At 42.8% G+C, this 12,813-nt stretch overlaps 1 protein-coding gene across 3 annotated transcripts in view; it reads right to left on the bottom strand.

Moving 5' to 3' along the window:
* The window catches only part of cdk6 (cyclin dependent kinase 6), a 150,186-nt gene that overhangs the window by 125,874 nt on the left and 11,499 nt on the right, over window positions 1-12,813 (bottom strand). For 2 of the 3 annotated variants that reach the window (XM_062958007.1, XM_003222106.4), the window contains exon 2: window positions 3,070-3,566. In XM_062958007.1, the coding sequence (XP_062814077.1) occupies window positions 3,070-3,302 (233 nt within the window). In that variant the 5' untranslated portion in view covers window positions 3,303-3,566. Of the gene's footprint in view, window positions 1-391; window positions 467-3,069; window positions 3,567-12,813 lie in introns of those variants that run through there. The other variant, XM_062958008.1, reaches the window with a different exon arrangement.

Genomic DNA, 12,813 nt, shown 5'->3' with positions numbered 1-12,813 from the left:
TCAAGTAGAACAATCCAACAAAATTTTATTTTCACGAAGTCCTTGGTAGACTTGGCACATGTAATTAAAGTTGCAAATAAAAACAGTCCACTTATAAAACCTTGCAGATGTTCCTTGCTTGCTTTCCCCCTTTTGGTTGCTAGGTTAACTTCCACCAATGGCAAAGAGGTCCTAAGATCCTCTTCACCCTAGCTCTGAGCTGCTATCAAAAGATCTATAACTATCTTAGCTCAAAGCTAGTTTTTGAGGCGAAGTTGGTAGGGCTTCCTCCAATGGCAAAGAAATCCGAAGATGTTCTCTGCCCCAGTGCCAAAGCTATTAGAAAGAACTGGTCTTTCTCCTATCTATGCTTGGCACTGGTTTTAAAGGCAGGTCAATTGTTTGTACTTACGATGGCCTTTTCAGAGTTGGCCTGGCTTGGCCACACAAGCACATCTATGATGTTTCTCCTTCAGTCTAGAAGGCAGAATAGGCTTCTCAAAATGGAGCCTTCTATCCCCAGGAAAAGGGGCGGTCTCCAGAACAAAATGATACATTTCAAGCCTATAGCAGCAAGGCTTTGCAAACTGACTATAAACTCTGCTAATATCCTAACTATCAGACTGCTGCAGAATCTGCAGCAACCTAACTATCAGACTGCTGCAGAATCTGCAGCAGATGCAAACAGGTGCTATTTTCTATAACTATAAAAAATGCAAACCAAACCTCTGGGGATGGAACAAGCCCCAAGGCAAAGGGGGAAATGACTCCAAAAGCTACAGGTCACCTTTTTCTGGGAAAGGATTTGTATTGCAAACAGAGCACACCTAGATTCATTGCTATTACTCATAAAGCATACTAATCAAACGGAAGGACAAGTCTCTTGACTTTTACAGTTGGCTGCTGGAAACAAATATGGTTAGCCCTCTGGAGAAAGAGATCTAAACAATCCTTATTACAGACAAGAGTTGGAATAAAATTTGGGGATCTAAGCCATGCCAATCTGTGTCAACATTCACAATTAAAACAGGAAGTAAATCGGAAATTACTTCCCCTCACTTCCTGTTGTTAAAAAAAGGTTTCCCCTGAGACTAAAATGGCCCAGTGGTGGCCAGAAATGTGGTCAAAATACAAGAGGAGCCTTCTTAGTTCTTCTAGAGTTCAACAATTGTTACGTTTTGATTTTACTGTTGTTAAAATATAATATAATATAATAAAATACCAACTTAACAACATGGAAATGTTTAATAAGATGTCCTCTATGACCAATCATAGTTCCGTTAACTGAGTGATTGGTTTAGTAGACAAGATAATGATATTCAGCAGCTGACTGAAAAGATCTGACTGAAAAACAGCTTTTAATGTGGTACAAAAGCTATGATGCAACCAATATGATCTTTAGATTTGGATGTTGTTTATCCCCTTACTAGATGCTTTTCTTTTTCTTTTTTTAATTAAATAAAAACCTTTAAGTTACGCTGTCGAATTGTAAACTAAATATAAAGTTATAATACAATCCTGTACATGTCTAAACAGAAGTTCCACTGAGGTCAATGAGATATTATTCCCAGGTAAGTAAGACTGCAACTTTACTTGTTTATCTCAGCCGTTTCCAAAATAGAGAAGATGTACGATTGATTAATTATATACTTGCAGATATTGCTTGGAAATTTTCATTAAAACTCCTAGCCCAACTCCTCTAAATTCCATGACGATTCTTGGTATGTACGGGCAAGATCTCCTATGATTAATCACCATGCAAACTAGAACCACGTATTATCACATATTTAATGTGTTACTCATCTAAAGAAATGTATGATTAAACTACTGGGACTACACCCATAAAACTAGTCAATGAATTCAGAATTATCAGAATTCATAAGAACACAGCAAGAAAAAAGTGTAGGCTTGAACATACAGAATCTTGCTGACAGCCATGTGTAGTTTAAACCATCTCTGTGTATAAATGCTGTCATATATGGAAACATTAATTAATAAATAGAAATAGTTTCTTCCATTTCTGGACTTCTGTACTTGATTATGACACTCCGGCTTTAGGTGACCATCAAATATTACACCCCCAGGTCAAACACAATTAAGTCTACAATGCTATACAAGCCCCCTACTTGAGGAGGGTACTCCAACTATATTCAATAGGGCTTTTTTAACAGACCCATTTAGAATTATTTTGTACGTCCCACATGAAATCTCACAACATACTGGGATTAGATTGCCACCCATTGTGGTCATAAACATCAAAATGACACATTCTGCTGAACTAATGATAAAGTATATCAGTCTGAAGGCTTAGGCTTGTGGAACAATACTTCTGTGCAACTCTGTTCTTTGAGAAATCCATGCCTAACCCTCTTCTAAAAACTTTAGATTGCTGGAGTTAAGATTGCAGTTAAGAGAGATTTCAGCCATTGTGGTGGTATTTTCTACCATATTAAATTTGAATTCAGCATAAAATTTCAACAGTTACTTCCTTACATTTTGTGAAAGAGGATGCTTTAAAGAAAGCTATATGCCTTGGATCAACTTTTCAGATCTACAGGACACCAGATTCCACGATCCTTACCCCCACTAATGTGTGCTTGGTGATGAAGATGTGTGTTATTGTCCATCGAGAGGGCTGTCAGACTGAGGAAGTCTGTTCCATACCAAGTTCTAAGTCCATAAAGTTAGAAGGCTTATTATCATGTTAACAAACACCTAGCAGGGCTAAAATAACCGCCTCTGTTGTACTGGGCACAGCTAATACCCAGGACAAAAGAATTTCATTCTTCCTTTTTGTACTCAAGAAAATCAGGGCATACTTGTGGCTCCATGCCCATCCACTCAAATACTTAAGTCACACACCTATGCCTCTGGAGATGGATGTTTGAATGCGTGGGAGGAAAAGCTCAAGAAAAGATGGGTTAGGCAGCCAAGGCATTTGCTTCAGCACACTTCAAGCTCATTCCGTTCTAATGCTAAGTCAATCCAGATACACAAGCTCCATGTTCAGAATATCCAATGTTTCTGAACTCAAGTCAACATAACCAAGATGTAACCCAATTAACCAAATGTCCTGCCTTCCTTCCTCACCTGACCACGTTGGGGTGCTCAAAGGTCTCCAGATGCCTCAAGACAGCCACCTCCCGTATGGTGGAAAGCGGCATTCCCTCCTCACTTGTTTGCACCCGCACCCTCTTCAAGGCCACGAAGCGTCCGCCGTTCTTCAAGTCCCGGGCCTTGAACACCTTTCCATAGGCTCCTTCACCAATCTCAGCCACACATTCATATTGTTGGTCTGCATGGGCCATATTGTCCTTATCCATGGTTCTTCCTATTTTCTTTCTTTCCCAGTTCTTTCTGAAACCTGGCAGGTGCTATGGATGTTGCTCCCAGTGTGGAAAACAGCCCTCTGCTGCTTCTCAACACTATTTCCAAAGGTTTGAACAGATGGACCAGCCAGCAGGACTATTTCTTCCACCCTTCTGGAATTAGAATAATGGCCCCAGGCAGGCTTTTGCTTACCCAGTGGCAGTTACCTCATAGTCTTTGGGATCATTGTTTCTGTAAAGCTGGTTAAATCTAAAGGACTAAAGAGAAACAAACAAAATATAGCATCATTAGTATTAATTGTATTGCTTTATTGGGTTTCATCACAAAATAATTTGCCATTAAACACTTAATCCTAAATCGAAATCCAACTATAAGGTAGGCCCACTGAATCAATGGGAATTTGGTAAATCAGTACTGTACCTGATGAAAGTTTCCTCAGTTCAACAGTTCAACTTTAACTGAGACTACCAATGAGATTTAGGCCTTCATTTATATATTTAGTTAGGGCCTTCGACACAAATGCTTTGCACTGCTTACGGTGAAATGAGCATTACATGCTGCAATGTCAGTATTACTGCTGTTATTTATATTTATATTGCACCTTTCCCCAAAAATCTTAAGGCAGCATGTATATTTTCCCCTCTTCTTTCCATTTTATATTCTGTGTGGAGAGGGATAATCATAGAATCATAAGAATCATGGAAGAGGCCTCAAGGGCTATTCAGTCCAACCCCCTGCTATACAGGAATACACAACCAATACATACTGAGATACAAATTCTGAATGCATTTGATCAAACATTACCGTGAAAATAAAAGTATCAATCTAATGTGCATACTGTTATTTATTTATAACAATTCATACTGATTCCAGTAATCAAAAATTCCAGAAAACAAAATTAGGTTATATGCATTGTGTTTACTCTATTTTACAGTCAGAGAAAGCAAACTCACAGCCTTAAAAGAACAAATTACAAGCACATATACAAAATCATCACCATAAAAACATGACTATTAAAACAGTAGCAAATTAAGACTAAAAACTAAGCAGGATAAAAACCAATGCAACAAATCAAAGGCATGCTGAAATAACCAAGTCTTCAACAAACATTTAAAAATCAAACTAAAACCAAACTATGGATCTCCACAAGAAGGTTATTTCCAGAGCCGCACTGCCACTGCTGAAAAGTCCCTATCATAGGTGGTATTATTATCATTACTTCTATATTTATTGATACTCCACCTTTTTTTCAGTCTGGGACTTAAAAGTAGTTTGCAAAACTTAAAACACGTGCAGCAAAATAATGCACTTTACTCAAAAGTTAAAAATAATAATTAATTATATTCAGATAATTAAAAGCAGTTAAAGGCATTACTATTATGAAGAAAAGCTGCAACTCCATACAACCCCCTTTATTCATGGACTTGATATCCATGGTTTCACTTACCCATTTTCCAAAAAAATATTCCTCCTAGTAATATTTGTGGGCCTCTCCAGGTCCTCCAGCACACATCAAAGGTATCTTTCCTTCCCAAATATAATCAAAGTATTGTTTTTACCCACTGTTTCAGGTATCTATGCACCCTTTCACACTGCCCTATATCCCAGGATCTGATCCTAGATTATCTTCTTATCCCAGATTATCTGACAGTGTAGGCTCATAAAATCCAGTTCAAAGCAGATAATCTGGGAACAGATCCTGGGATAAAGGGAAGTAGATTCAGCCTTAGAACACATCCCTGTGGATACAGGGAGTCCTACTGTACACAGCACATTGTAAAAAGCCTACTCTCCCTGCAGCCCTCCAAGGCCTGCTGAAACAAAGGGGATTTCACCAGCCTAGAGGAATAGCAAGGAGAGATAGCAGCCTAACCTCATTAAGAGTGCACCTACACTGTACAATTATTGCAGATTGACACTTTAACTGCCATGGCTCAAGGCTATAGAATCACTGAATTGTTTAATAATTGAATTATGGTCAGCCTTCCATATTTGCAGTCTTAACTTTTGCAGATTTGATTATTCACAAATTTGATTAAAATGTTATAAGAATCTCTAGGTCCTCTGGTGCAACTCTGTGATCACCTTTTGCCAGGCGATGATCATACGAGTCATGCTGGAGAACCTCGAGATTCCTAGAGAGAGATTTTCTCGGGTACAAAATAGCAATATTTTTCATGAATGCTTTTTCACTTTCTTGAAGTTTGTGTGCCCCTAATCTAAACAAATGTGAAGGGCTGACAGTAGTTTAATTCTATTTTAATATTTAACGTCTCTATGTTTTAATTGTATCACTTTTTATTTTGTTAGCCATTTTGAGTCCTTATCGTAGGGAGGGAAAAAGCAGGAATTAAATATGTATGTATGTGTGTTATATATATATAGAATGAAGTCCTTCCTCACTTATCTTAAAAAAGATTGTCACAGTGCCTAATCAAGAACAAACTATGGTTATATTTAACTATGGCTTGTACAAGCAATCCAAGTTCAAACCATGATTTATAACCCAGGCATGTTTGGGATAAAGTATATACAATAGAGTCTCACTTATCCAACATAAACGGGCTTGTTCCGTCCCCCAGGACGATGGTTTGCCTTACCTATTGGTCGTTTGTTTGTTTTCCCTCCTTTACATTTTGTTTGAGCCTCTGGCTGCAAAAGCCTAGGAAAAGTGGCTTGGAATCTGCAAGAGCTGGCTGCAGTTTTCTTTGCAGTGATTGGTCAAAGAATGCAACATCTTAGGACCGCCCTTTTTACCAGGGTCTAGTCTCCATTTTGGAGCTTCATTCTGGCTATAGTCTTCCAACGTGCTGGAGCTGTGCAAGGCTAACTGGGACAAATCATCCTCAAAACCAGGCCAATCTAAGCCTATCCAAATTAGATAAGTATTGAATTATACTGATCTGGAATAGGAATTCTAGTTAGAGGAGCAGGGTTATTCCATCGCTTCTAGAACTAATCTTTGCTGTAAAGATAGGGAAGGAAAGAGTTTCTCCTTCTAATATAGGCAGCGTGATTAGGGTATAGTGGTTTTATAATCACCTTTGCTTTCTGGAACCAGGGATAATTCTGTACCTAAAACCTATAGAAATTTGTTTCATTTTCTGCAACTTTAAGATCTGTGCCAGGTTTACAACCTTGTATGAATAAACATCCTTTTTTGAAGTTTTGAAGTTTTGAATGAAGGGGCTCCATTTCTTCAGCCTCTGCAGTATCCTGCTCTTCAGCTTGCGTGTGTGCGCGTAGCCCTGCGGCTGTTTCTGCAATTGCACGGCTGTGCAAAACCCAGCAATCTACCCCGAGCTCCTTCGGTGGCAGGCATCGAGCCGCGGAGCTCCAGCAGTAGGTCCTGGGCTTACACGGAGGTGGTGAGTCCAGAAGCGCTCGGCCGGGACGGTCGCCTGGCGGTGGTGACCTGCCTCATTGTCCTGCGGTGGTGACCTGCCTCATCGTCCTGCGGTGGTGACCTGCCTCATCGTCCTGCGGTGGTGACCTGCCTCATCGTCCTGCGGTGGTGACCTGCCTCATCGTCCTGCGGTGGTGACCTGTTTCATCGACCTGCGGTGGTGACCTCCCTTCACAGCGGGGAGGAGGCGTCTTTTCTCTCCTCCTTTCCAAAGCCAGCCTCGGTGCTCCTTCGGCGGCAGGCCTCGAGCCGCAGAGCACGAGGTGCTTGAAAATTTGGCGAAGTCGCCATTTTGGCAGTTTACGTCACTCGGGCAAGGGAGGTATCAAGTGGCAAGTTGCTGTCAGTTGGCATTTTGCAGCTTGCCCACTAAAATCTGGCGCCAAAGGTCACAATCTTTGTAAAGTATAGTTACTTAGTGATATATATTGCTATGGTTAAGTGTTGTGCATTGTATTATATATTGCATTTGCTTTTATTGTAAATTTACTTGCTATTAAGAATACATAATGTCTATGCAATTTCAAGATGATACAGATGGTATACCTCCTTCTGAGGCTGAAAGTAGGAATGAAAGGCCCCAAAGGATAAAGCACCCTTCAGCCAAGATGCTAGCCCATCTAATAGATGAAAAGGAGCTCCTCCATGTGAGGTTAGGTTCGGCATGGGAGCGAATTGTAACATTAATGGACAGAATTGAGAGCTTGGGTATTACAAGGGTGCCATCCATATTACAGACAGACCTTGAAGAGACCTTCGGTATTTGGAGGGGTTTGGTGTCTAAGATAGTCCAGGTCCTCGAGCGCATTAACGCCAAGGATTCAGAGTTAGAAATAGTGAGTGTCTTAGCTGACACTAATGAGAAAGAAAATAAGGTGAGGGCAATTCTAGATGCCTTGGAATTTAGTTCTCCACCTGTTAATCTAAGGTCTGAGCCAAAAGGAAATCAGTCTTCCTTATGCAGCCATGAGACCAATCTTTTAAAATCACCTGCTGTGGCACTTAGTCTTAAGTCCAACCGCTCTAGCCAGGTATCTAAACTAAGGGAGTGTGCATCATCTAAACATAGCCACTCTAGCAAGTCTTCTGCTGCTGGGAGTGCCATCTCTTCCCTAGCTGCCTTACACATTAAGGAGGCTGCACGTCTGGAGCTAAAGAGCAAGGTAGCGGGGGCGGAGGCTGATGCTAAGGCAGCTGATCTCACCCTTCCCTTTAAAGAAGAAGAGCAACGACTGCAAAGCAAAATGCAAATAGAACAGGCCCAAAGGCAATGTGAAATAGAAATGCTTAGAATAAAGATGGATGCCGCAGCCAAAAGGGTAAGGGCTGAGACTTTGGCCAAGGCCCTAATTGAGCCACTCACAGAAGAAAATGTAAGTCAGTTGCCGAAGCAGGACCCTTCTTCCAAGGTGCTTGTGCATCTTAATAGCTTAAACAGCCAGTTTTCGGATGAGGAACAGGAAGACTTCTCTCCTTACCCAGAGCAGGGCCCCAAAGTCACTTTTGAGTTTCCTGCAGAGCAGAGCGTCATAGCGGGGAGCTCACCCTTGCCCGAGCTACCTGTGCCTCCTGCTAAATCCCTAGGTCAGTCAATCAGGGCCTCAAGGCCAAGTGCTAGTTGGCCCTTACAGACAGCTGCACAGGGAGCCACCGATTCGTCAGTGGTCGATGTCATCCCTCCAAGAGGCCAAAGGTTGACGCAAGGTGCACGGTGGGAGTCCACTCCACAACAGCAAACTCCTCAATTGTTCCCTTCGACGCCAGAGTCCCAGCTTGTCTCCATCATCAGAAGCCCCAGAAGAGATCTTAAGGACAAGGGTGTCGAAAAGTTTTCGGACAAGCCTGAGGAATTTCTTCTCTGGAAGGCCACCTTCCAGAGAGCAATCAGAGACTTAAAGTTATTGCCTGAGGAAGAACTGACTCTTCTGGCTGCATGGTTGGGCCCAGCCTCATCCTCACAAGTTAAGAAGATCTACGCAGCCCACGTAGCCGATCCCGACAAAGCCCTGGAAAAGGCCTGGGCCAGGTTGCAGCAGAGGTATGGGGCCAGCACAGAGATTGAAGCATCTCTTATGGACAAGCTCCAAAGGTTCCCAGCTTTAAAACTCAAAGACTTCAAACTCTTGTGGGACCTTAGCGATCTCCTTACGGAATTAGAGTCGGCCAAGGAGAATCCAGAACTGCCCGGTTTGAAGTGCCTCGATCAGCACCTGTCCCAGAGGCAGATCTTGACCAAGCTGCCCTTCACTTTGCAAGAACGCTGGGGACAGGAGGTCTTCAACTACAAGGAGGCCCATTCTCAGGCGTACCCACCGTTTTCCCATCTGGTCCAGTTCATCACCAGAGCGGCCAGGGAAAGGAATGATCCACAGACGGGCCTGCCCACCTTATATCAAGGGATCCATCCAGGGAAGGCACCTGAAGTGGACAAGAAACCACCTAGAGAGGCCAATAGACCTGTCAGCGTAAAGGCAGTCGAAACTCAACACAAGACTGATGAACCCAGGTCGGAGGTAAAAGAGTTGCTTTGCCCTATCCACCAAAAGCCTCACAGCTTGGCCAACTGCAGGGAGTTTAGTAGAAAGTCATACAAAGAAAGGCAACAGCTAGTTCAAAAGCAGGGAATCTGCTTTAGATGCTGTGGAGCAACTCCACACTTTGCGTCCAACTGCAAAGAAAACGTCAAGTGTGAGAAATGCAACAGCCTCAAGCATTGCACCGCAATGCACAACTCCAGTGTCATCTCCCACCCCAAAGGGAACGTTTCACCAAAAGAAAAGTCAGCAGTCGAAGACACCGACAAGCCAGTCGTACCAGAGATGCAGGTGGAGGTTTCAGCAGTCGCCTGTACAGAGCTGTGTTCTGACTCGCACCAGTACAGAGTTTGTCATCCTATCTGCCTAGCGGATGTATATCCAGCCAAGAGCCCTTGGCTTAGAAAGAGACTCTATGTGGCCCTGGATTCACAGAGCGACGCCTCCCTGGCTACTCCAGAGTTCTTCCGCATGTTTGACCTTAAAACCAAGATGGTTGACTACACTATGACTACGTGTGCAGGAAAAAAGAAGTTGCAGGGTCGCATAGCATCTGGCTTTGTTGTCTCCTCTTGCGACCAGAAGAGGCAGTTCAAGTTGCCAGACCTGATTGAGTGTTCCTCCATCCCTCGGAACAAAAAACAAATTGTAACTAGAGAAGTTGTGGAGGCTCATCCACATTTGCGACGATTAAAGAATGCCATACCTGCTTTCCGTCCAGATGTGGACATTGCCCTTCTGCTTGGTGCGGACTGTCCGAACTTGTTCTATGTGAACGACCAAGTTAAGGGACCTCCAGGGGCGCCCATTGCTCAGCTGCTACCACTAGGCTGGACAGTTACAGGCCCAGTGTGCATAAACAAGATGCACCCACCATCGTCGTTGGACTCCAATCAAGCACAGGTGCTTAAAGGTGGATGTCCTACACTTGTGCGCAGTTGCCTAAGTCACATCTCAGTCTACTGCCAAGCAATAACTCCAGAGTATTCCTCCATTTTCAAAGTCTCTGAGAGAGACGAAGCCACAGCGCTCTCGAAAGATGAGCAAAGGTTTTCGGACATTATGAATGCTCAAGTCTCACGAAGTGCAGAGGTGAAAGCCTGCAAATCAACCACAGAAATCAAGATGGGCCAAAGATCTTGCCTGGAACCACACCGTTTTGAACGTTTTTCGGAGTGGCACAGTCTTCTTAGAGCAGTAGCTAGGCTTATACATCGTTTAGCTTGCAAAGATAGTGAGCCTTTACAGGTCCAGGATATGATAAAGGCTAAGAGCGTCATATTCAAGTCAGTACAAAGATCTGCTTTCAAGCAGGAAATAGCTAGGCTAGAGCAAGGGCTCAACATCCCTAATCAAAGTCTTCTAAATGAGTTAAACCCATTTCTAGACAAGGAGGGTATTTTGAGAGTTGGAGGAAGGTTAGCCAAAGCTAAACTCAAGGCGTGCATAAAAAACCCCATCATCATACCCCCTAATAGTCACACTGCATTGCTGCTCGTTCGGCATCACCATGAAAGGATCCATCATCAGGGTAGAACTCTAACTGAGGCAGCCCTTAGAAATGAAGGTCTGTGGGTAGTTAATGCCAAAAGGTTGGTCAACAGTTGTATTTTCAAATGTGTCAAATGTCGGCGACTCAGACGAAACTGTCAAAGTCAGTTGATGGCAGAACTACCTCAGGATAGGACTTTGACATACCCACCCTTTTCCCATGTGGGAATCGATGTGTTTGGTCCTTGGGAGGTTGTCACTAGGAAAACCAGGGGTGGTGTTGTAAATAACAAGAGGTGGGCAGTTTTGTTTACTTGTTTAGTAATACGAGCTGTCCATATAGAAGTCATAGAAGGGATGGACACTTCATCATTTTTAAACGCATTAAAAAGGTTCATAGCCCTCAGAGGGCCAATTAAGTCAATTCGGTCGGACTGTGGCACCAATTTTGTAGGTGCGACCAAAGAACTCAATTGTGTGTCTAGGTTTGGGAGAGACCCAAAGGTTCAGAACTTTACGAATACTGAACAAATTATGTGGACTTTCAATGTTCCTCACGCCTCCCATATGGGTGGTGTTTGGGAGAGGATGATTGGTATTAGTCGCAAAATCCTTAATGCCATGTTTTTGAGTCATAGGTCATTGACGCATGATGTTTTGGTGACACTTATGGCGGAAGTTACCGCAATTATCAACAACCGGCCGCTGGTTCCCCTTACCAGTGACCCTGAGAACTTACAACCACTGACTCCTGCACTTATTTTGACACAAAAGGTGCCAGGATGGAAGGACGTCATGTTGCCAGTTCCGGACGGAACTCACCGTGCCCTGTGGAAACAGGTGCAGTCCTTGGCCAACCACTTTTGGAAAAGGTGGAAAGCTGAGTACTTAAGCCAGCTTCAAGCTAGAAGAATCTGGCAAAGCCCACAGGACAACATTGAGGTTAACAACGTTGTGTTGTTAAAGGACAAAGACTTGCCCCGCCATGCATGGCCCATGGGCATTGTATTAAAGACCTTTCCTTGCCCGGATGGTAAGGTCAGGAAAGTTCAATTAAAGACTTGCAACAGAGGCAAAGTGTCCATTTTGGACAGACCAATTAGTGACCTCGTGTTGCTTATTGGAGATGTTTAAAGTTCTAGTGTTTGTATTGTTGTGTATACAAAGGTGTTTGTATGTTTTTGATTGGTAAATTCCCACATCCTGGGAATTTAGCGGGGAGTGTTCCGTCCCCCAGGACGATGGTTTGCCTTACCTATTGGTCGTTTGTTTGTTTTCCCTCCTTTACATTTTGTTTGAGCCTCTGGCTGCAAAAGCCTAGGAAAAGTGGCTTGGAATCTGCAAGAGCTGGCTGCAGTTTTCTTTGCAGTGATTGGTCAAAGAATGCAACATCTTAGGACCGCCCTTTTTACCAGGGTCTAGTCTCCATTTTGGAGCTTCATTCTGGCTATAGTCTTCCAACGTGCTGGAGCTGTGCAAGGCTAACTGGGACAAATCATCCTCAAAACCAGGCCAATCTAAGCCTATCCAAATTAGATAAGTATTGAATTATACTGATCTGGAATAGGAATTCTAGTTAGAGGAGCAGGGTTATTCCATCGCTTCTAGAACTAATCTTTGCTGTAAAGATAGGGAAGGAAAGAGTTTCTCCTTCTAATATAGGCAGCGTGATTAGGGTATAGTGGTTTTATAATCACCTTTGCTTTCTGGAACCAGGGATAATTCTGTACCTAAAACCTATAGAAATTTGTTTCATTTTCTGCAACTTTAAGATCTGTGCCAGGTTTACAACCTTGTATGAATAAACATCCTTTTTTGAAGTTATCCAGACTCAGTCGTTCAATATCTATAGGACAGCTTATAGGGATTTGCAGTTTGCCCGGATAAAGGACAGCACGTTTCAGTTTTATAGTTTTTTATTGTCCGGCGGACGGCACAGGGCTGTCAGAACGTTGGATAAGTGAATATGTTGGATAACAAGGAGAGATTAAGGAGAAGCCTATTAAACATCAAATTAGGTTATAATTTTACAAATTAAGCACCAAAAACATCATGTTATACCTCAAATTTGAC

This window comes from Anolis carolinensis, chromosome 6, assembly GCF_035594765.1.
Source record: "Anolis carolinensis isolate JA03-04 chromosome 6, rAnoCar3.1.pri, whole genome shotgun sequence".
NCBI classification, from domain to species: Eukaryota; Metazoa; Chordata; class Lepidosauria; order Squamata; family Dactyloidae; genus Anolis; species Anolis carolinensis.
The sequence above is the reverse complement of the archived record's forward strand: the minus strand, read 5'-3'. Positions and strand labels throughout refer to the sequence as shown.